This window comes from Ambystoma mexicanum, chromosome 8 (genome assembly GCF_040938575.1).
Source record: "Ambystoma mexicanum isolate Mex_15411 chromosome 8, UKY_AmexF1_1, whole genome shotgun sequence".
Lineage (NCBI taxonomy): Eukaryota > Metazoa > Chordata > Amphibia > Caudata > Ambystomatidae > Ambystoma > Ambystoma mexicanum.
This window is the reverse complement of record NC_090929.1, coordinates 74,987,500-75,015,035: the sequence shown is the minus strand read 5'-3', so window position 1 is coordinate 75,015,035 and position 27,536 is coordinate 74,987,500. Positions and strand designations below refer to the sequence as shown.

The window sequence follows — 27,536 nt, the reverse complement described above, 5'->3', positions numbered from 1 at the left end:
ATAAAGGGAAGGAGAGAGAGGGCGATACAGAGGAGGAGAGAGAGAAAGAAAGAAAGAGATAGAAAGGGAGAGAGAGAGAATGGGAGAGGGAGAGATAGAAGGAGAGGGAGGAGAGAGAGGGGGAAAGAGAAGGAGAAAGGGAGAGAGAGAAAGGGAGTGAGGGAGAGAGAGAAAGGAGAGAGGGGGAGAGAGAGAGAGAAAGGGAGAGAGAAAGGGAGTGAGGGGGGGGGAAAGAGCGAGAGAGAAAGGGATAGACAAAGTGAGAAATAAAAGGAGGGAGAGAGAGGGCGATACAGAGAAGGAGAGAGATAGAGAGAAAGGGGGAGAGAGAGATAGAGAGGAGAAAGAGAGGGACACACAGAGAGAAGGAGAGAGAGAAGGAAAGAGAGAGGGCGAGGGAGAAAGGGAGAGAGAGTGAGGGAAAGAGAGAGGGAAAGAAAGAGAGAAAGAGAAAGAGAAAGAGAGAGAGAGAGAAAGGGAGCGAGAGAGAAAGGGAGAGACAAAGTGAGAGATAAAGGGAGGGAGAGAGAGGGCGATACAGAGGAGGAGAGAGGGAGAGAGAGAGAGAGAAATAAAGAAAGAGATAGAAAGGGAGAGAGAGAGAAGGAGAGGGAGAAGGAGAGGGAGAGACTCCTGTGCTTCATACAGCCTGGCCACTGTTGTGCTCAGCGCATCACTGTAGTTGTGTAGGAGCCCCTTCGCCTTCTCACCCGGGGCCTGTGTGCACTTGCCCGTGTTTTGCCCCCAAAACAGGGGACCACAACAGACATGAAAAACGTGTGGTTGATGAAGTCATGCAGTGCGGGGGCTCCGAGACACCCAGACACTTTCTTTGGGGCCGACACATGTCTGCTGAAAAATGCACCCCCGTGCGCTTGAGAGCTGAGTAATATTTACGTCAAGTTTGTAAGAAAATGCCAAAGTATTGATATATCGATTGCAAAGAAAATAAAACGAGCTCCCGCATGGAACTAGCGCCTAGACGCCCCAGGGTTAAGCACACTCCTTCACATGTAAAATAAATAAACGTGTACCTAGAGCAATCATGTTCACCCCACACAGAGCAAGTCACGAAGAAACCGGAGAATGCAAAACCTTACACATGGAATTGAGAAGTAAGGCCGGCAGGTGGAAATGAAGGGTGCGCTGCGTGAATGGCGTCCTTTGCAGGCCCCCAGGACACCCCCCGGAGATGTCACGATGGATTCTGCAATGAATCTGTTTAGCGCGCCGGGCTGACGTCTCCCAGCTTCCAGGCCCCGCGCGCGCACGACTTCCCACTTCCAGCTGTAAATTATTCAGAATTATAATAATTGTGTAATTACTGTAACTGCTGTTAATTATTGATACCGACGCTGTAATTGCCATGTTTTATTAATGGGTCAATGTGTTGTGCCGCTGTGTTTACTTAAAGGGGCGTTTCGGCCTTGACTGCACTTCCTCGGGTCTGCTGCCTGAAAGACGAGGATGGGCAGCGGCGGAAGGATGGCGGTGAGTGGGGAGGGGGTGTTTCAGAAGAAAGCGGGGCGCAGAAAACAGCAGAAGAGGCGCCATCCAAAAGCACCCCTTCTCCGGGGCAGAGGTCACGCTTGGGACAGCCGTGCTCTGCTGTGAGCTCCCGGCGCAACTTCTGGGAAAAGACGGGTTTATGGGGACGGTGTCCCAAAATTAATCCATGAAGGAAGGGGAGGGTTCACGAGGGGCGCCTCTCCGCATTCCGCTCCCGACCCGCACCACACGGGCCTGATTTACAAACGCGTTTTTGAAGGGCGCAATCCCATTGGAAAACGCTTTGTGAACCTTCGCGCCTTGAAACACTTGTGTATAGGCGCGTTATACATGCCATGCCATCTCATATCAATCAGGCCCTCCGTGTTTCCCTATTGGATGAATGATTTAATAACAGCCCAATACAGATCTCACTTTCTCACTCAAACATTTCCCTGGAGCTTGGCAAACGCCACCCTCTTCCGTTCCTCCCCCCCCTTACCTCCCCTTCCGTACCCCGATCGACCGACCTTCCTTCCTTCCTTCCTTCCTTCCTTCCTTCCTTCCTTCCTTCCTTCCTTCCTTCCTTCCTTCCTTCCTTCCTTCCTTCCTTCCTTCCTTCCTTCCTTCCTTCCTTCCTTCCTTCCTTCCTTCCTTCCTTCCTTCCTTCCTTCCTTCCTTCCTTCCTTCCTTCCTTCCTTCCTTCCTTCCTTCCTTCCTTCCTTCCTTCCTTCCTTCCTTCCTTCCTTCCTTCCTTCCTTCCTTCCTTCCTTCCTTCCTTCCTTCCTTCCTTCCTTCCTTCCTTCCTTCCTTCCTTCCTTCCTTCCTTCCTTCCTTCCTTCCCCTCCTTCTCCCTCCCCTCCCTGCCCTGGTGTCAGTGCCTGTTCTGAGCTCTGTCCATGTACTTCGTCTAGTTGTAGGTTGGGCTGTGGACTGCGTGTGCCGTTGTCGGCTCTGTGCCTGGTTCAGTAGAGGCTGGTTCTGGGTACTGTACCTCGTACTGGGCTGTAGCTCGATTTCCGCCCCCTTGTTCTGGGCCCCGTGTCTGCTTCTGTGCTCTGTGTCTGGTCCCATGGTTGGTATGTGTTACCGGGCTCTGTGTTTATTTCCGAGTATCGAAGCTCTCTGTCTGGTCCTGCTGTGTGTGTCTGGTTTTGGGCTCTGAGTCTATTTCAGAGCACCTCGTGGAGCTCTCTGTCTGGTTCAGGGCTCAGTGTTTGGTTTTGAGCCCTGGCTCTGGGTTCTTCCGCTGCATCCTGCGTATGTGTCTTGTTATAGGCCCTCGTTCTGTCGTTATGGACTTGGTATCTGTTTCAGGGACCCTGATTCTGGGCCCTCGATTCTGTGTGTGGTTCTGGGCTCTGTGTATGGTATTGGTCACTAGGTCTATTTCCATGCCCTAGCCTCTGTGTCTGGTTCCGGGATGCCTACCTGGTTCCGTACTCTGTATTGTTCTGCTGTGTGTGTCTGGTATTCGTCTCTAGTCTATTTCTGAGCACCCGTTGAAGCTCTCTGTCTGGTTCATGGCTCAGTATATGGATTTGTGCCCTGGTTCTGGGTTCTTTTGCTGCTTCTTTGATCCGTGGTATCTGTTTCTGAGCTCTGATTCTGCGCCTTTGATCTGTGCCTGGTTCTGGGCTCTGTGCATGGTGTTGGGTGCAAGATCTATTTCCATGCCCTGGTCTCCGTGTCTGGTTCTGGGATGTCTGCCTGTTTCCGGGCTCTATGTCTGGTTCTGTGGCCTGTGTGTCTGGTGTGGGTCTTTGAGTCTATTTCTGATCACCTGTAGGAGCTCTATGTTTAGTTAATTGCTTAGTATATGGTTTTGAGGCCTGGTCCTGGGTTCTCCTGCTGATTTTTTTGGCGCGCGTGTTTGGTCTAACTCTCGTTCTGGACTTGGTATCTATTTCTGAGCTCTTATTCTGGGCCATCGATTCTGTGTCTGGTTCTGGGCTCCGTGTATGGTATTGGGACCTAGGTCTATTTCCATGCCCTGGCCTCTGTGTCTGGTTCTGGGATGCCTACCTGGTTCCGGGCTCTATGTCTTGTTCTGCTGTGTGTATCTGGTGTCGGGCGCTGAGTCTATTTCAGAGCACCAGATGACGCTCTCTGTCTGGTTCAGGGCTCAGTATTTGGTTTTGAGCCCTAGTTCTGAGTTCTTTTCCTGCTTCTTTGGTCCGTGGTATCTGTTTCTGAGCTCTGATTCTGTGCCTTCGATCTGTGTCTGGTTCTGGACTCTGTGCATGGTATTGGGCGCTAGGTCAATTTCCATGCCATGGTCTCTGTGTCTGGTTCTGGGATGCTTACCTGGTTAAGGGCTCTGTGTCTGGTCCTGCGGTGTGTGTGTCTGGTGTTGGGCTCTGAGTCTATTCCAGAGCACCAGATTAAGCTCTCTGTCTAGTCCAGGGCTCAGTATTTGGTTTTGAGGTCTGGTTCTGGGTTTTCATGCTGCTTTTTTGGTCTGTGTCTTTGGTCTAGACCTCGTTCTGGACTTGGTATCTGCTTCTGAGCTCTGATTCTGGGCCATCAATTCTCTGTCTGGTTCTGGGCTCTGTGTATGGTACCAGGCGCTAGGACTATTTCCATGCCCTGGCCTCTGGGTCTGGTTCTGGGATGCCTACCTGGTTCCGTACTCTATGTCTTGTTTGGCTGTGTGTATCTGGTGGGGGGCTCTGAGTCTATTTCAGAGCACCAGATGAAGCTCTCTGTCTGGTCCAGGGCTCAGTATTTGGTTTTGAGGTCTGGTTCTGGGTTTTCATGCTGCTTTTTTGGTCTGTGTCTTTGGTCTAGACCTCGTTCTGGACTTGGTATCTGTTTCTGAGCTCTGATTCTGGGCCATCAATTCTCTGTCTGGTTCTGGGCTCTGTGTATGGTATAGGTGCTAGGACTATTTCCATCCCCTGGCCTCTGGGTCTGGTTCCGGGATGCCTACCTGGTTCCGTACTCTATGTCTTGTTCAGCTGTGTGTATCTGGTGGTGGGCTCTGAGTCTATTTCAGAGCACCAGATGAAGCTCTCTGTCTGGCTCAGGGCTCAGTATTTTGTTTTGAGCCCTGGTTCTGAGTTCTTTTCCTGCTTCTTTGGTCCGTGGTATCTGCTTCTGAGCTCTGATTCTGTGCCTTCGATCTGTGTCTGGTTCTGGACTCTATGCATGGTATTGGGTGCAAGGTGTACTTCAATGACCTGGTCTCTGTGTCTGGCTCTGGGATGCCTACCTGGTTAGGGGCTCTGTGTCTGGTCCTGCGGCGTGTGTGTCTGGTGTAGGGCTCTGAGTCTATTTCAGAGCACCAGGTGGAGCTCTCTGTCTGGTCCAGGATCAGTATTTGGTTTTGAGGGCTGGTTCTTGGTTCTCTTGCTGCTTCTTTGATCCGTGGTATCTGTTTCTGAGCTCTGATTCTGTGCCTTCGATCTGTGTCTAGTTCTGGACTCTGTGTATGGTATTGGGTGCAAAGTCTATTTTCATGCCATAGCCTCTATGTCGCGTTCTGGGATGCCTACCTGGGCTCTATATCTTGTTCTGTGGTGTGTATCAAGTCTTGGGCTTTGAGTCTATTTCAGAGCACCAGTTGAATCTCTCTGTCTGCTCCAGGGCTCTGTATTTGGTTTTGAGGGCTGGTTCTGGGTTCTCTTTCTGCTTCTTTGGCCCGTGTCTTTGCTCTAGCCATCGTTCTGGACTTGGTATCTGTTTCTGAGCTCTGATTCTGTGCCTTCGATCTGTGTCTGGTTCTGGACTCTGTGCATGGTATTGGGTGCAAGGTGTACTTCAATGACCTGGTCTCTCTGTCTGGCTCTGGGATGCCTACCTGGTTCCGGGCTCTTTGTCTTGTTCTGCAGTGTGTGTGTCTGGTGTTGGGCTCTGAGTCTATTTCATAGCACCAGTTGAAGCTCTCTGTGTGGTTCTTGGCTTAGTATTTGATTTTGAGCTCTCGTTCTGTAGCAGCTGTGGTGGTCGTCCTTCTGCTTCTGTACTCTGTCTTGCTACATGTCCTGGTCCGGGATGTTGCAGCTGTTTCTGAGCCCTGCTTCTGTGCCTGGGTTCCATGCCTGGTTCTGGGCCCCTTCTATGTTTTTTTGGCCCAATGTATGGATTCTAGGCTCTGTGTCTGGTTCTGAGCCCCGTATCTGCTATTTTGTTCTGTGTATTTCCCCTGGCCCAGAGTCTGGCGTTTCGCTCAGCGTCTGGTAGTACGCCCTGGTTTTGGGTTCTCTCACTGCTTCTCTGGTCTATGTCTCGTTTTAGGCCCGAGTTCAAGAGTTTCCATCTGCACTCATCTCTGTTTCTGGTCCTGGACTTCGAGTAAGCTTTTGGACTCTGTGTATGGTGTTTTGGTATCTGGTCGGGAACTGGCCTATATGTGAAGTCTGGTTCTGTGTCTTGAGACCTGCGCCGTTTCGAGCTCTGGTGCAGGGTTCTATGCTGGGGTCCTGGCTCTTTTCATTTGCTGCCTGCTTTTGTGCTCGGTACCTGCGATCTGCCTCAGAGCCCATGGTCTGCTTCTTTGGTCTTTGTCTTGTTATAGGCCGGGGTTCTGGGTGTCTTTCAGAGCTCCGCTTCTCGGCTTTGGGTTCACTGTTTGGTTCTGGGATCCATGTATGGCGTGGGCTCTGTGTCTGGTCCTGGGCTTTGTGCCTGGTTTTGGGCCCTGTACCTGGTATTACGCTCTGTGTCTTTTTCTGGGCTCAGTTCCTAGTTGGAAGCCCTGGTTGTGTGTTCTCTCTCTGCTTCTGTGGTCTTTTCCTCGTCAGGGGCCCATGTTTCTGGGTTTTGCTTCTGGGCAATATATTCTGTATCCTATTCTGGGCTCTGAGTGAGCTGTTGGACTCTGTGTATGATTTGGGGCCTCATGTCTGGCAGTGGGCTACATGTCCAGTCTTGGGCTTTGTAACCTGTTCTGGTCCTTGGTTCTGAACTCGTTATCTGCTATGGAGCCCTGGTGTGGGGTTCTTTGTCTGGTTTTCAGCTCTTTGCTTTGTTTGTTTTGGTTGTTTATTTGGTAATGCACACCAAACCCTTAGGTAGCTGGGCGCAACAGATACAAGGATATTTAAAGCTTAGTGACAACATGTGAATAGGTACAGTAATTACATTTGGAGTGCAATGGGTACAGAGTAACATACAGTGGGTGGTGATAGGCCTGGTTATTGGCTCTGTGTCTGGTTTTGTGCTCTGTATCAGGTGTTAGACTCAGCATCTGCTTCAGAGACCTGGGCCTGCTTCTTTGGTCTGTTTCTTGCGGTAGGCCATGGTTCTGGGTCGGTTTCTGAGCTCTGCTTCTGGGCTCTGTGTATGGCTTAGGCTCCAGCTCTGGTGCTGAGGTTTGTGACTGGTTCTTGGACTAAGCTCAGGTCTATTTATAAGCTATGGCCCCGTCTCATGTTTCTGATTCTCGGCTCATGTTCTGCATTCCTTGTCTGGTTCTTGGTTATGTGCCTGGTCCCTGGGCTCTGTGTCTGGTTCTGGACTCTGATTTATTGGGTTATTTGTCTTTTTCTTCCCCCTGATTGCAGATCTTGGTCTGGTCCTAGACTTGGTGTGTGTTTTAAGCCCTGGTTCCGGGTTCTCTCTCTGCTTGTGTGGTCTGTTTAGTTTTAGCCACTAGGTTCAGAACTTTTCAACTAGTTCGGAACTCAGCTTTTGGGTCTTAGGTTCTGTATCTAGTCCTTTGCTACGTGTAGGCTTTTGACTGGTCTACGCCTTGTGATACAGTACCCGGTGTTGGGACATGTGCCATTTCGAGCCCTGCTTTGTGTGCTCTTTGTCTGGATCTGGGCTCTGTGCCTGTTTTGAAGGCCTGGCTCTGGGAGCTCTCTCTGATTCTGTGTTTTGTGTCTGTTTTTAGCCCCCTGGTTCAGAACCTTTCAAATGGTTCCATGCTCCACTTCTGAGCCATGTGTTCTGTATTTCGACCAGTGTGTGCTCGGTCTATGTGTAAGCTTTTGACTGATCCTGGACCTTGTGATGCAGTGCCTGGTATTGGGCCATGTGGCCATTTGGACCCCTGGTTTTGGACACTCTGTCTGGTTCTTGGCCTTTGTGTGGTTGCAGCCTTTATTATTTGCTCTGCCTGATTTTGCGTCCTGCCTAGTGATGATCTATGTGTCTGCTTTTGTGGCTTCTTCTGTGGAATGTGCCTTGTTGTAGGCCCTGTTTCTGGGTTTGCGATCTGGGGCTGGGCTCTGCTTCTCTGCTTTGTGATTGGCTCTGTATAGAGTTGTGGCTCCGTGTCTGGTCCCTGGCCTTGCTTCTAAGCTCTGTGTCTGTTAACAAGCCCCATATTTGGTTCTTTGACTGTTTATTGTTTCCTGTGTTACACTCTTTCACTGGGCCATTGATTCTGTCTGTGGTTCTTGGATGTGTGTGTGTGTGTGTGTGTTGTTGTCCTCTGTCTGGTTTTGAGCCATGCTACTGGACCTGGGGTTCTGTGCTTGGTTCTGGCTCTGTTTCTGATAGTGGAGCTTGTTTCTGGGCTCATCGCCTGATACTGGACACTGTGTGTATTCCCCAAGACTAGTCCTGTAGTTTGAGTCTGGTCTTGGGCTCGAGGTCTGGTTCGTGGATATTCCTCTGATTTCAGTCTTGGTTCTGTGCTCTGCATCAGAACCTGGCCATCATTTGTGGAGTCTGGTTCCCAGTGCTGCTCCTGGGCTTTGTGTGTGCATTTGTGGCCTGTGTCTGATTGTAGACCCTAGCTCTGGCCCCTTTTTCTCGTATTCGGCCAAAACTCAATTTCTGATCATTGGTTCTTGGCTCTTCATCTGGTTCTGAGCTCTTTGTCTGGTTCTGGTCCTGAGGATTTGCCCTGTGTTTGGTTTTAGGCTCTGTATCGGGTGTTGGTTGGGGGCTGTGTTACCATATTAGCCCTGTATCGCGGCTGTCTGCCTGCTTCCTGTGTCCGGTCCCTGTTATATGTCTGGTGCTTGGGAGCCTTGTCTGGTCCTAGACTGTTGACCTATAAATGTTCAGTGTTTAGTTCTGAGCTCAGTGTCTGGATTTCAGCTCTGGTTCTGGCCTCTGCTTGTGCTTCTGGTGTCTGTATCTGCATTAAGGCCCTGATTGTGGACTTTGCATCTGTCTACCTTGCTTCTGGGCTCTGTGATTCATCCTGGGCTCTGTCTGGTCCTCAGTTGAGAGTCCTGGGCCCGGTTTTAGACGCTGTGTCTACTTCCCAGCCATGATTCTGGCGTTAGAGCCTCACTATGAACTCTGTGTCAGGTTTTAAGGCATGTTTATTTTTAGTTTCTGGTTCCAAGCCTTGCTTCTTGTCCGAAGGTCCTACGTATGGTTGTGGGCTGTATTTGCGTGACTTGGTTCTGGTCTCTGTGTCTAATCTGAGCCGCGGTCTGAGCTCTGTGTCAGTGCTTTGTGTCTGGTTCTGGGACCTAGATTCTGGCTGTTGTTCTGGTCTCCATGTCCAGTTTCTAACCCTGTGCCTGGGTCCTGAGCCTTGGTTCTGTGCTCAGTGTCTGGTATATTGGGTCCTATGTCTATTTCTGAGCTCTGGCGTTGAGCCAGGGTTCTGGGCTCCCTGTCTGGAGATGTGGTGTAGATCTTGATTAAAGTCCTGGTTCTTGACTTTGTATCTGGTTTCGAGCCCTACTTTTAGATCCTGTTTTTGATGTCTGGTTCTATTTTATATGCATAGCCTTATGTGTATTCTGGACTCTGAGCATGGTTTCTGTACCCTCTGTCTTTTCCTGGGTCCTTTATCTGGCCCTGCGCTCTGTGTCCATTTCCAAGCCCTTCTTCTGCACTATGTGTCTAGTTCTGTGGCGCAAGTCGGGTTCTGACTTCTGGTTGTGGACTGGCACCTCTGGAGCTTGAACCGTCAGTGCCCATCATTTTCCAGAATGCTGCCAGCTCCATCCTGTCCTCCTCTCTTTCTTGCCTCTCGTGCTCGGGTTTCTGGTCCTAGGTTCCAGGTCCAACTTGCCATTCTAGATCCAGGGTTTGACCTACCTGTAATGGTAAGGGACACTGAAGCTTCATCCACCCCTGGGCACCCATTCTCGCTTTATCTTGGGGCTCTGGTTCTGTGGTCCATCCATGGCACCAGGACCTGACCTGAGTGCCCACCAGGTTTAAGGTTTCTAGCTGCTCAGTCTAGCCCCGGTCTTCCCCTAGCCATCTGTGCCATTTCTGGGGTTGGGCTCCAGGGTTCGACTATAGTTCTGGTGTCCTGGATTCGTCTTTCGCTCTCATTTTTGATTCTAGTGAGAATCAGGTTCAGAGAATCTGATACCTTCTACCGGTACTGTATGTTTCTGGTTCTGACCTCTAGTCTTTGTCTTTGATCTTTAATTCGATGCCCTTCATCTGGTTTTATTCCCTGGCTCATTATCATGTGTTCTGGTACTGGTACCACGTGTTAATCTTGGCATGAGTGACATTCAGGGCTGCTGGTATTTTCCCTCCCTAATTATCGGATGTGACTGGTTCTGAGATCAAGTTCCTAGCTCAGATTCTTGTCCCAGGAGTATGTTTCTATGCTGTGTGTCTGGTTCTGGACCACTTCTCTTGATTATATTACTTGATTCTGGTCCTTGGTTCTGTCATTGGCCTCTGTTTTGTAGCTCTTGTTCTAGTCTCTGTACTATGCTTCTATGCTCTGTGTCTGGTTCTGGACCACTTCCCTTGGTTATATCTCTTAATTCTGGTCCTGGGTTCTGTCTTTGAGCTCCCGTGTTTAGCTCTTGTTCTAGTCTCTGTACAATGCTTCTATGCTCTGTGTCTGGTTCTGGACCACATCTGTTGATTATATCTCTCGATTTTGGTCATTGGTTCTGTCTTTGAGCTCCAGTGTTTAGCTCTTGTTCTAGTCTTTGTACTATGCTTCTATGCTTTGTGTCTGGACCGTTTCTTTTGGTTATAGCTCTTGATTCTGGTCCTTGGTTCTGTCTTGGAGCACTGGTTTGTAGCTCTGTTTCTTGTCCCAGGAGTATGCTTCTATGCTTTGTGTCTGGTTCTGGACCACTTCTCTTGGTTATATCACTCGATTCTGGCCCTTGGTTCTGTCTTTGAGGTCTGGTTTTTAGCTCTTGTTCTTGTCTCTGGACTATGCTTCTATGCTTTGTGTCTGGTTCATGACCACTTCTCTTGGTTATATCACTCGATTCTTGCCCTTGGTTCTGTCTTTGAGGTCTGGTTTTTAGCTCTTGTTCTTGTCTCTGGACTATGCTTCTATGCTTTGAGTCTGGTTCTGGACCACTTCTCTTGGTTATAACACTCGATTCTGGCCCTTGGTTCTGTCTTTGAGGTCTGGTTTTTAGCTCTTGTTCTTGTCTCTGGACTATGCTTTTATGGTCTGTGTTTGGTGGTTCTGGACCACTTCTCTTGATTACATCTATTGGTTCTGGTCCTCGGTTCTATCTTTGAACTCTGGTTTTTAGCTCCTGTTCTTGTCTTTGGACTATGCTTCTATGGTCTGTGTCTGGTTCTGGACCACTTTTCTGGATCATATCACTTGATTCTGGTCCTTGATTCTATCTTTGAGCTCTGGCTTGTAGCTCTGGTTCATGTCCCATGAGTATGCTTCTGTGCTCTGTGTCTGGTTCTGGGCCACTTCTCTGGATCATATTACTTAATGCTGGTCCTTGATTCTGTCTTTGAGTTCTGGTTTTTAGCTCTTGTTCTTGTCTATGGACTATGCTTCTATGCTCTGTGTCTGGTTCTGGACCACTTCTTGATTATATCACTTGATTCTGGTCCTTGTTTCTGTCTTTGAGCTCCGGTTTGTAGGTCTGGTACTGGTCCCAGGAGTATGCTTCTATGCTTTGTGTCTGGTTTATGACCACTTCTCTTGATTATATCACTTGATTCTGGTCCTTGGTTCTGTCTTTAAGCTCTGGTTTTTAGTTCTTGTTCTTGTCTCTGGACTAAGCTTCTATGGTCTGTGTCTGGTTCTGGACCACTCCTCTTGATTACTTAACTCGATTCTGGTCCTTGGTTCTGTCTTTGAGTTCTGATTTTTAGCTCTTGTTCTTGTCTCTGGACTATGCTTCTATGCTTTGTGTCTGGTTCATGACCACTTCTCTTGGTTATAGCTCTTGATTCTGGTCCTTAGTTCTGTCTCCGAGCTCTGGTTTTTAGCTCTGATTCGTGTCCCAGGAGTATGCTTCTGTGTCTGGTTCTGAACCCCTTCTCTTGATTATATCACTCGATACTGGTCCTTAGTTCAGTCTTTGAGCTCTGGTTTTTAGCTCTTGTTCTTGTCTCTGGTCAGTGCTTCTAAGCTCTGAGTCTGGTTCTGCGCCACTTCTCTCGATAACATCACTTAATTCTAGTCCTTGATTCTGTATATGGGTCCGACCTGTGGTTCTTAGCTCCAATTCTAATCTCTAGTTCTTAGCTCTGGCACTTAGCTCTGTGTTGGGTTCAGGGCCATTTCTCACAATCCAGGCTTTTGATTCTGGGCCTTGGTTGTGACCAATGATTCTGAGCTATGATTCTGGGCCCTGGTTCTAAGTCCTAGGTCTGAGCTCTGGTTCTTAGCTCAGTCATTATCTTTAAACCTTAGCACTTTACTATGTTTCTGTATTCTATGTCTGGTTCAGAGCCATTTTTCTTGATTGTGGTCTTTGGTTCTGTCTCTGAGCTCTTTCGCATTTCTGGCTCTGAGGTCTGGATCTGTGGTCGTGCTCTATTCTCTGGCTCTGACACTGAGGTCTGGTTCTGATCTCTGCTTCTTACCTCCAGTTCTTAGATTCGGTTCCTAGCTCTGGTTCGTAGCTTCGGTTACTAGCTCTGGTTCTTGTCTCTAGCATATGCTCCGGTGCTCTGTGTATGATTTTGGACCATTTCTCTTTGTTCTTGCTCTTGATTCTGCCTCTGTTTCTGAGGTTTGGTTCTGAGATTTGTTTCCGAGCTCCGGTTCTTAGCTCTGGACAATGCTTCTATTCTCAGTGTCTACTTATGGACCCTTTCTCCTGATTCTGAACCTTGATTCTGTCTCTGGTCCTGAACTGTGGTTCTTCCCTCTGTTTCCAAATTTTGGTTCTAGCGCTCACCTTTGTTTTAGCGACTAGGCCATTTATGTTCAGGAATCCAACCAACGCTACCTGCCATGGTTCTCTTCCTCTGCCCCTGGTGCTAGGCCCTGGTTCTAAGCTCTGGCTCTACGTCTGACCTCTGTACCAGGCATTGATCTTGGTGTTGGTCCGGGTCAGTGATGCTGCCACAACTATCTAGTCCTGCTCTCTGCCTGGTACTTAGCAGCCCTCTTCCTCTTCTGGCGTCTACGCCCTTGTCCTGACCTCTGGTTCTAGATCTCACTTTCATCTCTGATGCCAGATCTTAACCTGTGTGGCCAAAATGTTGTGAGAGTCCCCAACTCCCTCTGTTTTCTTCCCATTTCTGTTCCTCCCCCTTGGCTTCTCTGCCCAAGGCACTGGTTTGAGGATCTAGAACTCACCTATGGTTCTGATTCAAGGGTGTCACGTGAGTGTTTATTAGGGCTACTGTCAACCTCATCCTGTGGTTTTTCCCCGAGGTTCTCCCATTCCCCTCTGATTCTGTGGTTAAATTCTGGGCTATGGTTCCGGAGTCTGCACTCTGGTGTCATAAATATAGTTGTGTTTTCCAGGAAATTGCCCAAAATGTCGCCCTCACAATTGTGACCGCCGAAATGCTTGACTTGAAAAAAATGTATATCTATGTGGCGTAAAAGGGGGTTTAATAAAAAAGAAATGAAAAAAATTGGCATTTTCGGCCGTCGCAATTATGTGTGGTTGCAGTGATAACATAGATCCGTTTTCTGGGCTGTTATTAGAGGTTGTCTATCTAGTTATGGGCTTTACATTCTGTTTTTGGACTCTGCTTCTATGTATTAATAATGTGGTTATTTATATAACGTTATAGGCCAGATTCCTGTAGCTTCTATGCGCTATAATTATCAATGTCACCAATATTACCCAGAGTGGTATTGCCGCACAGCAGCATCCTGTTGCAAAGGCTAATTCATGGCTCTAGAGCTGTCCTCCCAAGTCTCAGAATGTCACCTTGGGCTCCGGAGCTGGTCCTGGCCTGGGCTTCTGAGATTCCGCCACCTCTATCCAGACCTTTTGCCTCCCTTCTCCGTCTTATTTCCAGACTCTGGTTCTAAATCTGTCCTTTGGTTCAGGTTCCAGCTCAGATTCCGGAAGGCTGCCCTGTCCCCAAGCACCCTTAGTTCCAGACTGTGGCTCCAGGCCTCACCTTCGGTTCTAGTACAATGTCTCATCTTGGGTGTCGCCAGGTTGGCCACCAGCTCTAGCCAGCCATGTTCCCACCATTACCCCCATCCCCCATTGTCCCTCCATCATCTCCCCCCCGCCCGGTTCCAGACTGTGGTTCTATGCCCCCTGCAGTTCTGGTACCATGTCTGGATCTATGCGATTACTGCACATCGGAAATAGCGAATCCGAAATTGTTGACATCATTATTTCTTTTTGCACATTTATATGCAGGGGTAAACCCATCCACACCCCCCACCCACACTCCCCTTGCATAATTTATTACCCTAACCAACCCCACACATATAATAGCAGAACAATTTGCAGTAAAAGCTTCAGCCTTTTCGGATTTCTTTTTTTTTGAATGCACAGTAATGGGTTGATACCCCATCTCATCTTGGGTGTCGGTCAGGTTGGCCACCACCTCTAGGCGGCCCTGTTCCCTCCATTGTTCCCCACCCCCCTCAGCCATTGGTTCTAGGCTGTGGTTCTAGGTCTCACCTCCGGTTCTGGTACCAGGTCTTCACTTGAGTGTCGGTCAGGTTCAGGGAGGCTGCCAGCTCCATGCGGTCCTGCACGCTCAGGTACTTCTGCCGCTCAAAGCTCCTCTCCAGCTGGGCGAGCTGGTGGTCGGTGAAGGCGGTGCGAGCCTTGCGGGGCTTCTTCAGCCGGACTGGTGGGCTGTCCCTGGAGCTGGAGATCTCACGGTCCCCCTCCTCCTTCACTGCCATTCCCAAAGAGAAGAGAACCGGGTCAGAATGTGTATGGGGTGGGGCACGGGCATTGTATAGAGGGTGAGAGGGTGAGACAGACAGACAGAGATAGAGGGTGCGACAGTGTGCATGAATGCAGTTGGGAGATTGGCACTGTAATTAAATTCATCCCAAAAAACCAAAGAGGAAGGATCCAAAGATCTTCTACTCTCAGTCGATCTTTGCATTGGCTCCGGTCTGTCATCCAATCAATTTTAAGATACTTTTTTTCATTCATAAGTGCATCCATGGTTCAGCACCAAAGTATTTAAAAGACCAAATTCACTTATATCAACTATCCTGCCCTCTTCGCTCAACCCAACTATTCCCCCCTCTCGTTGCGCCACTAGGGGGAATCGATGCTTTTGCGTTGCTGAACCTGAACTTTGGAACAATCTCCCACTTCGGCTTTGATCTATATCCTCCTTTACTTTAGGAGAAACCTTGAAACATACGTTTTCTGCAAATTTCAACTATGTAACTTCATGTCTATCCACCCCTCTGCAATTTCTCTGCCAATATCATCTGCGCCCAAACGCGACTTATTGTGCTTGGTGCCCTACGTGGGGTTTGCACTATACAAATAATTCAAATCAAATCACTCTAGAAAACAAACAAAAGAGAGAAAATGAAAATCTAAGAAATGGAGAGAGAAATAACGGGAAGGTGGCAAAAGAAAGAATATAAGACAATCGAAAGAAAAAGTAGATAAGCGATAAAAAAACGAGAAAGCAAGACAGAGAAAGAGGGAGAAAGAGGGAAGAGCAGTATCTAACAATGGAACAAACCTTTAACGAAAGAAAGAAATCAATAGAACAGTAATAAGACAAGAACAAAGAAAAAGAGGAAAGAAGGGCGGGACGAGCAAGAAAAGGAATAGAAAAGACATATCAAGAAGAAACAAAAGAAAGAGGGAAGAAAAAAGCAGACCAGAAAGCGAGAAAGAAAAGGAAAGTAGAGTACAGGAACGAGAAAGAAAAAAGAGTAGGAAGAAATACTATGCAGTTAAATGAGGAAGAAACAATCCGTGCAGAAAAAGAAAAGTAAAACGGCAGGGGGGAGGGGAATGGAAGAAGCGAAGGAAAGAGATTGAAACATATATAAAGAAGCAGACGAAAAGTGCAATAGAGCCTGAAAGGGCAGCAAAGTACTTGGGAAGTAGAAACATGAAAATGCACGGATGCCGATGGGGGTTGGAGGAGTGAGCAGTGAGAGGAGAGGGGGCGTGGAATGTGGACGAAGGAAAGAGAAGGAAGAAAATAGGAGAAAGGGAGAGGCTGGCATGCACGGGTGAAAGGATGGGTGGATGGATGTAATGTGATGTATGGATGGAGGGATGGTCATTTATGAAAGCTTGCGAGAATTCCCCCTCAACACAGACCCCTCACCCCACACCAACCCATAACCACAGGGGATGAGTAATTTGAAAATAATCCTAGGTTTGGAGGCGGGGTCTGATCAAAGCAGACACTTTCTACAAGAAACTCCTGCCTGCTCCCTGTAATGTGCGGAAGACCTGGGAACAAAAACTAATTCCATGGAATTTGTTTTTCTTCTTAAATCTCTGACCTCATCCACAAGCCTCCCATTAACAAAAAAGAGGACTCCCCTGCTCTAACAGTATTGTTACATGTGCAGAAGACCCGCAGAGCCTACTCGTGCGCTTTCCCAGACATGGCCACTCTCTTCATAGTCAGTAGAGGTCACTTCCCCTCCCTGACCTCTATGTTATGTTATTTTGCAAATCTTTTATACTGTGCCAATCGCCACCGTAGAGGTCTTATGGCGCTGGTGCCTTGTCCGAGACATTGGCGTATTGTGTCCCTGAGAGAGATCACCCGGCTGTAGCGCACGGAGGAAGACGGGCAAAGGGGTAAAGGCTATAGAAGTACTTCATGGTGGGTTTTGCATAGTGCCAGTTTTCTGGGCGCTTGGTGAAAGCCAAATCGAGATGGCGTGTGGCTATGTGCACACTTGGTGAACAGGTGTGTGTCCAGTGCACAATGGAGACCAGCCACAGTAGGATGGGAGCCGCCGCTGAGCTGGGGAGCTATGGTGATCTATTTCAGGCTGGCCCCGTGCACGTCCCCCAGGCCTTGCAGTCTTCAGGGGGCTGCCCCCCACTCCTCCAGGTAATCCCACGTTGGGCCTGATTTCACAGAAGCATTTTGTAATGCTTCAATCCGATTGAAAAACACTCTCTCAATCAGGCCCAAATACATTCCTGGGGATCAACTAGGAAACAAGGGCTCACTGGATGCCTCCTCATGAAATGCACCCTGGCCTTGGCCGACTGAGTTCTTAGGGTCATGTCATGCCGGTAATGTACATCGAATAAACTGCTATTTACCACTTATGTATATAGCGTACACCACAAACTGAATTGTCTCTCGGCGCTGATGACAAGCGTTATCATTAACCAACAAAAACGGATTTCATTTTTTTACCTCTGGAAGATGAAAGGCTCAGTTACCAGTGGTGGCGTTTAGACCCGTGTTAGCAGTTTGCACACATATGCCAGAGGCTAGCGCTTAACTTGCTGAGCTATTTTATGGCCTGTGCAGAATAAACTACGGAGTTCCTGGTTTTTAAAATATACAGAAACGTGTTCAAATAAAAATCAATCCAGGAAACATAAACTGAGAATCAGGTAGGAAGCAAAGAATAGGGCCTGCTTAGAAAGTGGGGTAAGAAATAGGAGCAAAAGAAAATAACAGACTGACCAACATTAATACAGAGAAAAAGCAATGAGCGCGGAAAGCGAAGAATTACCAACATTAACAGAGAGAAACAGCGATAGGTGCAGAAAAACAAAGAAAGGGCAGAATGACCGAAATAAACACAAAAAACAAAGCAATGACCGAAGAAAATCAAAGAAGGACCAGAATGACCAACATTAACACAGAGAAACAGCAATGGGAGCGGAAAGCAAAGGAACAGCAGACTGACCAACAATAACACAGAAAAACAGCAATGAGTGCGGAAAGCAGAGAAACAGCAGAATGGCCAACATTAACACAGAGAAAAAGCAATGAGTGTTTAAAGCAAAGAAACAGCAGAATGACCAACATTAACACAGAGAAAAAGCAATGAGTGTTTAAAGCAAAGAAACAGCAGACTGGCCAACATCAACACAGAGAAAAAGAAATGAGTGTGGCAAGCAAGGAAACAGGAGATTGACCAACATTAACAAAGAAAAACAGCAGTGAGGGTGGAAGGCAAAGAAACAGCAGAATGGCCGACATTAACACAGAGAAACAGCAATGAGTGTGGCAAGCAAAGAAACAGCAGAATGACCGACATTAGTACAGAAAAACAGCAATGAGTGCGGAAAGCAACAAAACAGCAGAATGACCAACATTAACACAAAAAACAGCAATTAGTGCGGAAAGCAAAGAAACAGCAGACTGACCGACATGAACACAGAAAAACAGCAATGAGTGTGGAAAGCAAAGAAACAGCAGATTGACCAACATTAACACCAAAATCCAGCAATGGGTGTGGAAAGCAAAGAAACAGCAAACTGACTGAGATTAAAACATAGAAAGAGCAATGATTGCAGAAAGCAAAGAAACAGCAGGATGACCGACATTAACACAGAGAAAAAGCAATGAGCGCGGAAAGCAAAGAATGACCAACATTAACAGAGAGAACCAGCAATGAGTGCAGAAAGCAAAGAAACAGCAGACTGGCCAACATTAACACAGAAAACCAGCAATGAGTGTGGGAAGCAAGGAAAACAGAGAAACAGCAGATTGACCAAAAGTAGCACAGAGAAAAAGCAATGAGTGTGGAAAGCAAAGAAAGAGCAGAAAGGCCGACATTAACATAGATAAAAAGCAATGAGTGTGGCAAGCAAAGAAACAGGAGATTGACCGACATTAACACAGAAAAACAGCAATGAGTGCGGAAAGCAAAGAAAGAGCAGACCGACCGACATTAACACAGAGAAAAAGCAATGAGTGTGGCAAGCAAAGAAACAGGAGATTGACCGACATTAACACAGAAAAACAGCAATGAGTGCGGAAAGCAAAGAAACAGGAGATTTACCAACATTGATACAGAAATCCAGCAATGAATGTGGAAAGCAAAGAAACAGGAGATCGACTGACATTTAACACAGAAAAAAAAACAATGAGTGCGGAAAGCAGAGAAACAGCAGATTGACCAACATTAACATAGTGAAACAGCAATGAGTGCGGAAAGCAAAAAAACAGCAGACTGACCAACATTAACACAGAAAACCAGCAATGAGTGTGGGAAGCAAAGAAACAGGAGATCGACTGACATTAACACAGAAAAAACCAATGAGTGCTGAAAGCAGAGAAACAGCAGATTGACCAACATTAACACAGAGAAAAAAGCAATCAGTGTGGAAAGCAAAGAAAGAGCAGACCGACCGACATTAACACAGAGAAAAAGCAATGAGTGCAGAAAGCAAAGAAACAGCAGAATGACCGACATTAACACAGAAAAAAAGCAATGAGCGTGGAAAGCAAAGAATGACCAACATTAACAGAGAGAAACAGCAATGAGTGCAGAAAGCAAAGAAACAGCAGACTGACCAACATTAACACAGAAAACCAGCCATGAGTGTGGCAAGCATAGAAACAGGATATTGACCGACATTAACACAGGAAAACCGCAATGAGTGTGGAAAATAAAGAAACAGGAGATTTACCAACATTGACACAGAAATCCAGCAATGAAAGTCGAAAGCAAAGAAACAGGAGATTGACTGACATTAACACAGAAACAAACCAATGAGTGCGGAAAGCAGAGAAACAGCAGATTGACCAACATTAACACAGAGAAAAAGCAATGAGTGTGGAAAGCAAAGAAAGAGCAGAATGATGAACATTAACAGAGTGAAACAGCAATGAGTGCGGAAGGCAAAAAAAAAGCAGACTGACCAACTTTAACACAGAAAACCAATAATGAGTGTGGGAAGCAAATAAACAGGAGATTTACTGACATTAACACAGAAAAAAACCAATGAGTGCTGAAAGCAAGAAACAGCAGATTGACCAACATTAACACAGAGAAAAAGCAATGAGTGTGGAAAGCAAAGAAAGAGCAGACCGACCGACATTAACACTGAGAAAAAGCAATGAGTGTGGCAAGCAAAGAAACAGGAGATTGACCAACATTAACACAGAAAAACAGCAATGAGTGCGGAAAGTAAAGAAACAGGAGATTTACCAACATTGACACAGAAATCCAGAAATGTGTGTGCAAAGCAAAGAAACAGGAGATCAACTGACATTAACACAGAAAAAAAACAATGAGTGCGGAAAGCAGAGAAACAGCAGATTGACCAACATTAACACAGTGAAACAGCAATGAGTGTGGAAAGCAGAAAAATAGCAGACTGACCAACATTAACACGGAAAACCAGCAATGAGTGTGGGAAGCAAAGAAAGAGCAGACCGACCGACATTAACACAGAGAAAAAGCAATGAGTGTGGCAAGCAAAGAAACAGGAGATTGACCGACATTAAGACAGAAAAACAGCAATGAGTGCAGAAAGTAAAGAAACAGGAACTTTACCAACATTGACACAGAAATCCAGCAATGAATGTGGAAAGCAAAGAAACAGTAGACTGACCGACATCAACACAGAAAACCAGCAATGAGTGCAGAAAGAAAAGAAACAGCAAACTGACCAACATTAACACAGAAAAACAGCAATGAGTGTGGAAAGTAAAGAAACAGGAGATTTACCAACATTGACACAGAAATACAGCAATGAGTGTGGAAAGCAAAGAAACAGTAGACTGACCGACATTAACACAGAACACCAGCAATGAGTGCGGAAAGCAGAGAAACAGCAGATTGACCAACATTAACACAGAGAAAAAGCAATGAGTGTGGAAAGCAAAGAAAGAGCAGAATGACCAACATTAACACAGAAAACCAGCAATGAGTGTGGGAAGCAAAGAAACAGGAGATCGACTGACATTAACACAGAAAAAACCAATGAGTGCTGAAAGCAGAGAAACAGCAGATTGACCAACATTAACACAGAAAACCAGCAATGAGTGTGGGAAGCAAAGAAAGAGCAGACCGACCGACATTAACACAGAGAAAAAGCAATGAGTGTGGCAAGCAAAGAAACAGTAGACTGACCGACATTAACACAGAACACCAGCAATGAGTGCGGAAAGCAGAGAAACAGCAGATTGACCAACATTAACACAGAGAAAAAGCAATGAGTGTGGAAAGCAAAGAAAGAGCAGAATGACCAACATTAACACAGAAAACCAGCAATGAGTGTGGGAAGCAAAGAAACAGGAGATCGACTGACATTAACACAGAAAAAACCAATGAGTGCTGAAAGCAGAGAAACAGCAGATTGACCAACATTAACACAGAAAACCAGCAATGAGTGTGGGAAGCAAAGAAAGAGCAGACCGACCGACATTAACACAGAGAAAAAGCAATGAGTGTGGCAAGCAAAGAAACAGGAGATTGACCGACATTAAGACAGAAAAACAGCAATGAGTGCAGAAAGTAAAGAAACAGGAACTTTACCAACATTGACACAGAAATCCAGCAATGAGTGCAGAAAGAAAAGAAACAGCAAACTGACCAACATTAACAGAGAAAGACAGCAATTAGTGTGGAAAGCAAAGAAACAGCAGACTGACCGACATTAACACAGAACACCAGCAATGAGTGCGGAAAGCAAAGAAACAGCAGACTGACCGACATTAAGACAGAAAAACAGCAATGACTGCGGAAAGCAAAGAAACAGAAGGCTCACTGACATTAGAACTGAAAAACAGCAATGAATGTGTAAAGAAAAAAACAGCATACTGACCAAGATTAAAACAGAAAAACAGCAATGAGTGTGCAAAGTTAAGATACAGCAGACTGACCGAGATTAACACGGAAAAACAACAATGAGTGCAAAAAGCAAAGACACATCAGATGGACCGACATTGACACAGATAAACAAGAATGAGCGCGGAAAGCAAAGAAACTAAAGACTGACCGACTTGAACACAGAAACACAGCAATGATTGTGGAAAGCAAAGACACAGCAGAGGGACTGACATGAACACAGAAAACAGCAATGAGTGCGGAAAGCAAAGAAACAGCAGACTGACCGACATTAACACAGAAAAACAGCAGTGAGTGCGGAAAACAAAGAAACAGGAGACGGACTGATATTAACACAGAAAACAGCAATGAGTGTGGAAAGAAAAGTAACAGCAGACTGATTGACATTAACACAGAAACCAGCAATGAGTGCAGAAAGCAAAGAAACAGCAGACGGACTGGCATTAACACAGAAAATAGCAATAAGTGCGGAAAGAAAAGTAACAGCAGACTGACTGACATTAACACAGAAAACAGCAATGAGTGCGGAAAGCAAAGAAATAGCAGATGGACTGACATTAACACAGAAAAGCAGTAATGAGTGCGGAAAGCCTGACTGACATTAAAACAGAAAAATAGCAATGAGTGAGGAAAGCAAAGAAACAGCAGACGGACTGACATTAACACAGAAAACAGCAATGAGTGCAGAAAGCAAAGAAACGAAAGACTTACCGACATTAATACAGAAAAACAGCAATGACTGCGGAAAGCAAAGAAACAGCAGACTGACCGACATTAAAAGAGAAAAACAGCAATGAGTGTGGAAAGCAAAGAAACAGAAGACTGACTGACATTAAGACAGAGAAATGGCAATGAGTGCGGAAAGCAAAGAAACAGGAGACTGACCGACATTAACGCAGACAAACAGCAATGAGTGAGGAAAGCAAAAAAACATCAGACTGACCGAGATTGAAATAGAAAAACAGCAATGACTGTGGAAATATAAGATACAACAGACTGACCGATATTAAAACAGAAAAACAACGAGTGCAGAAAGCTAAGAAACAAATAACTGACCGACTTTCACACAGAAAAACTGCAATGAGTGCGGAAAGCAAAGAAACAGCAGACGGACTGACATTAACACAGAAAAACAGCAATGAGTGCGGAAAGCAAAGAAACAGCAGACGGACTGACATTAACACAGAAAAACAGCAATGAGTGCGGAAAGCAAAGGAACAGCAGACGGACCGACATTAACACAGAAAACAGCAATGAGTGCAGGAAGCAAAGTAACAGCAGACTGACTGACATTAACACAGAAAACAGCAATGAGTGCAGAAAGCTAAGAAACAAATGACTGACCGACTTTCACACAGAAAAACTGCAATGAGTGCGGAAAGCAAAGAAACAGCAGACGGACTGACATTAACACAGAAAAACAGCAATGAGTGCGGAAAGCAAAGAAACAGCAGACACACTGACATTAACACAGAAAAACAGCAATGAGTGCGGAAAGCAAAGAAACAGCAGACGGACCGACATTAACACAGAAAACAGCAATGAGTGCAGGAAGCAAAGTAACAGCAGACTGACTGACATTAACACAGAAAACAGAAATGAGTGTGAAAAGCAAAAAAAAACAGCAGACTGACATTAAAACAGAAAAACTGCAATGAGTGTGGGAAGCAAACAAACAAAAATATTACCGACATCAACACAGGAAAACAGCAATGAGTGCGGAAAGCAAAGAAACAGAAGACTGGTGGACATTAACTCAGAAAACAGCAATGAGTGCAGAAAGCAAAGAAACAGCAGATTGACTGATAGTAACACAGAACAACAACAAGCAGTGCAGAAAGCAAAGATACAAAAGACTGGCCGACATTAACACAGAAAAACAGCAAAGAGTGCAGAAAGCAAAGATACAAAAGACTGGCCGACATGAACACAGTAAACCAACAATGAGTGTAGAAAGCAAAGAAAAGGTAGTCTGAAAGGTAATCAGAATACACAAAGGCTGTCAATCATAGAAAATCTAGAAAAAATCGTCTTTTTGAAAAAATGTAGGAAAACAGAAAGAAATAGACAAATAAACAAAGCAGAAAAAACTCATCATTATGCTCACATAGGACCGCACCTTGCTCTCAGGACAGTGTACAGACCCCTCAGTGTATCATTATGCTCACACAGGACTGCACCCTGCTCTCAGTACAGTGTACAGACCTCAGTGTGTCATTATGCACACACAGGACTGCACCTGCTCTCAGTACAGTGTACAGACCTCAGTGTGTCATTATGCACACACAGGACTGCACCCTGCTCTCAGTACAGTGTACAGACCTCAGTGCGTCATTATGCACACACAGGATTGCACCCTGCTCTCAGTACAGTGTACAGACCTCAGTGTGTCATTATGCTCACGCAGGACTGCACCCTGCGCTCATTACAGTGTACGGACTTCAATGTGTCATTATACACACACATGAGTGCACCCTGCTCTCAGTACAGTGTGCAGACCCCTAAGTGCATCATTATGCACACTCAGTACTGCACCCTGCTCTCAGTACAGTGTACAGACCTCAGTGTGTCATTATGCTCACAAAGGACCACCCTGCTCTCAGTACAGTGTACAGACCCCTCAGTGTGTCATTATGCACATACAGGACTGCACCTGCTCTCAGTACAGTGTACAGACCCCTCAGTGCGTCATTATGCTCACGCAGGACTGCACCCTGCTCTCAGTACAGTGTACAGACCTCAGTGTGTCATTATGCTCACGCAGGACTGCACCTGCTCTCAGTACAGTGTACAGACCCCTCAGTGCATCATTAGGCACACTCAGTACTGCATCCTGGTCTCAGTACAGTGTACAGACCTCAGTGTGTCATTATGCTCACGCAGGACTGCACCCTGCTCTCAGTACAGTGTACAGACCCCTCAGTGTGTCATTATGCCAAAACAGGCTTTCAGAGTGTCATTATGCTCACTCAGTACTGCACCCTGCTCTCTGTACGGTGTACAGACCCCTCAGTGCGTCATTATGCCAAAACAGGATTTCAGAGTGTCATTATGCTCACTCAGTACTGCACCCTGCTCTCAGTAGAGTGTACAGACCCCTCAGTGCGTCATTATGCTCACACAGGACTGCACCCTGCTCTCAGTACAGTGTACAGACCCCTCAGTGCGTCATTATGCTCACGCAGGACCACACCCTGCTCTCAGTACAGTGTACAGACCTCAGTGTGTCATTATGCTCACGCAGGACTGCACCCTGCTCTCAGTACAGTGTACAGACCTCGGTGTGTCATTATGCTCATGCAGGACTGCACCCTGCTCTCAGTACAGTGTACAGGCCCCTCAGTGCGTCATTATGCTCACACAGTACTGTGCCCTGCTCTCAGTACCGTGTGCAGACTTCAGTGTGTCATTATGCGCACACAGGACTGCACCCTGCTCTCACAGGCACAGGACTGCACCCTGTTCTCAGTACAGTGTACAGACTTCAGTGTGTCATTATGCTCACACAGGACTGCACCCTGCGCTCACTACAGTGTACGGACTTCAATGCATCATTATGCACACGCAGGACTACGCCCTGCTCTCACAGGCACAGGATTGCACCCTGCTCTCAGTACAGTGTACAGACCCTACAGTGTGTCATTATGCACACACAGGACTGCACCCTGCTCTGAGTACAGTGTACAGACTTCAGTGCGTCATTATGCGCACACAGGACTGCACCCTGCTCTCAGTACAGTGTACAGACTTCAGTGTGTCATTATGCGCACACAGGACTGCACCCTGCTCTCACAGGCACAGGACTGCACCCTGCTCTCACAGGCACAGGACTGCACCCTGTTCTCAGTACAGTGTACAGACTTCAGTGTGTCATTATGCTCACACAGGACTTCACCCTGCGCTCAGTACAGTGTACAGACTTCAGTGTGTCATTATGCTCACACAGGACTGCACCCTGCTCTCAGTACAGTGTACAGACTTCAGTGTGTCATTATGCGCACACAGGACGGCACCCTGCTCTCAGTACAGTGTACAGACTTCAGTGTGTCATTATGCGCACACAGGACTGCACCCTGCTATCACAGGCACAGGACTGCACCCTGCTCTCACAGGCACAGGACTGCACCCTGTTCTCAGTACAGTGTACAGACTTCAGTGTGTCATTATGCTCACACAGGACTTCACCCTGCGCTCAGTACAGTGTACAGACTTCATTGTGTCATTATGCACACACAGGCCTGCACCCTGCGCTCAGTACAGTGTACAGACTTCAGTGTGTCATTATGCACACACAGGAGTGCACCCTGCGCTCAGTACAGTGTACAGACGTCGGTGCGTCATTATGCACACAAATGACTGCACCCTGCTCTCAGTACAGTGTACAGACCTCAGTGTATCATTATGCACACATAGGACTGCACCCTGCTCTCAGTACAGTGTACAGACCCCTCAGTGCGTAATTATGCACACCCAGTACTGCACCCTGCTTTCAGTACAGTGTACAGACCTCAGTGTGTCATTATGCTCATGCAGGACCACACCCTGCTCTCAGTACAGTGTACAGTCCCCTCCGTGCGTCATTATGAACACTCAGTACTGCACCTGCTCTCAGTACAGTGTACAGACCTCAGTGTGTCATTATGCACAAACAGGAATGCACCCTGCTCTCAGTACAGTGTACAGACCCCTCAGTGCGTCATTATGCTCACACAGTACTGTGCCCTGCTCTCAGTACAGTGTACAGACCTCAGTGTGTCATTATGCTCATGCAGGACCACACCCTGCTCTCAGTACAGTGTACAGTCCCCTCCGTGCGTCATTATGAACACTCAGTACTGCACCTGCTCTCAGTACAGTGTACAGACCTCAGTGTGTCATTATGCACAAACAGGAATGCACCCTGCTCTCAGTACAGTGTACAGACCCCTCAGTGCGTCATTATGCTCACACAGTACTGTGCCCTGCTCTCAGTACAGTGTACAGACTTCAGTGTGTCATTATGCACACAAATGACTGCACCCTGCTCTCAGTACAGTGTACAGACCTCAGTGTATCATTATGCACACATAGGACTGCACCCTGCTCTCAGTACAGTGTACAGACCCCTCAGTGCGTAATTATGCACACCCAGTACTGCACCCTGCTTTCAGTACAGTGTACAGACCTCAGTGTGTCATTATGCTCATGCAGGACCACACCCTGCTCTCAGTACAGTGTACAGTCCCCTCCGTGCGTCATTATGAACACTCAGTACTGCACCTGCTCTCAGTACAGTGTACAGACCTCAGTGTGTCATTATGCACAAACAGGAATGCACCCTGCTCTCAGTACAGTGTACAGACCCCTCAGTGCGTCATTATGCTCACACAGTACTGTGCCCTGCTCTCAGTACAGTGTACAGACTTCAGTGTGTCATTATGCTCACACAGGACTGCACCCTGCGCTCACTACAGTGTACGGACTTCAATGCATCATTATGCACACGCAGGACTACGCCCTGCTCTCACAGGCACAGGATTGCACCCTGCTCTCAGTACAGTGTACAGACCCTACAGTGTGTCATTATGCACACACAGGACTGCACCCTGCTCTGAGTACAGTGTACAGACTTCAGTGCGTCATTATGCGCACACAGGACTGCACCCTGCTCTCAGTACAGTGTACAGACTTCAGTGTGTCATTATGCGCACACAGGACTGCACCCTGCTCTCACAGGCACAGGACTGCACCCTGCTCTCACAGGCACAGGACTGCACCCTGTTCTCAGTACAGTGTACAGACTTCAGTGTGTCATTATGCTCACACAGGACTTCACCCTGCGCTCAGTACAGTGTACAGACTTCAGTGTGTCATTATGCTCACACAGGACTGCACCCTGCTCTCAGTACAGTGTACAGACTTCAGTGTGTCATTATGCGCACACAGGACGGCACCCTGCTCTCAGTACAGTGTACAGACTTCAGTGTGTCATTATGCGCACACAGGACTGCACCCTGCTATCACAGGCACAGGACTGCACCCTGCTCTCACAGGCACAGGACTGCACCCTGTTCTCAGTACAGTGTACAGACTTCAGTGTGTCATTATGCTCACACAGGACTTCACCCTGCGCTCAGTACAGTGTACAGACTTCATTGTGTCATTATGCACACACAGGCCTGCACCCTGCGCTCAGTACAGTGTACAGACTTCAGTGTGTCATTATGCACACACAGGAGTGCACCCTGCGCTCAGTACAGTGTAC

General features: G+C 47.0%; 1 protein-coding gene across 1 annotated transcript in view; it reads right to left on the bottom strand.

Annotated features, from left to right (window-relative positions):
• The window catches only part of BARHL1 (BarH like homeobox 1), a 59,820-nt gene that overhangs the window by 12,463 nt on the left and 19,821 nt on the right, over positions 1-27,536 (bottom strand). The window contains exon 2 of the mRNA XM_069612139.1: positions 14,196-14,418. Coding sequence (XP_069468240.1) covers positions 14,196-14,418 — 223 coding nt within the window. The remainder of the gene's footprint in view (positions 1-14,195; positions 14,419-27,536) is intronic.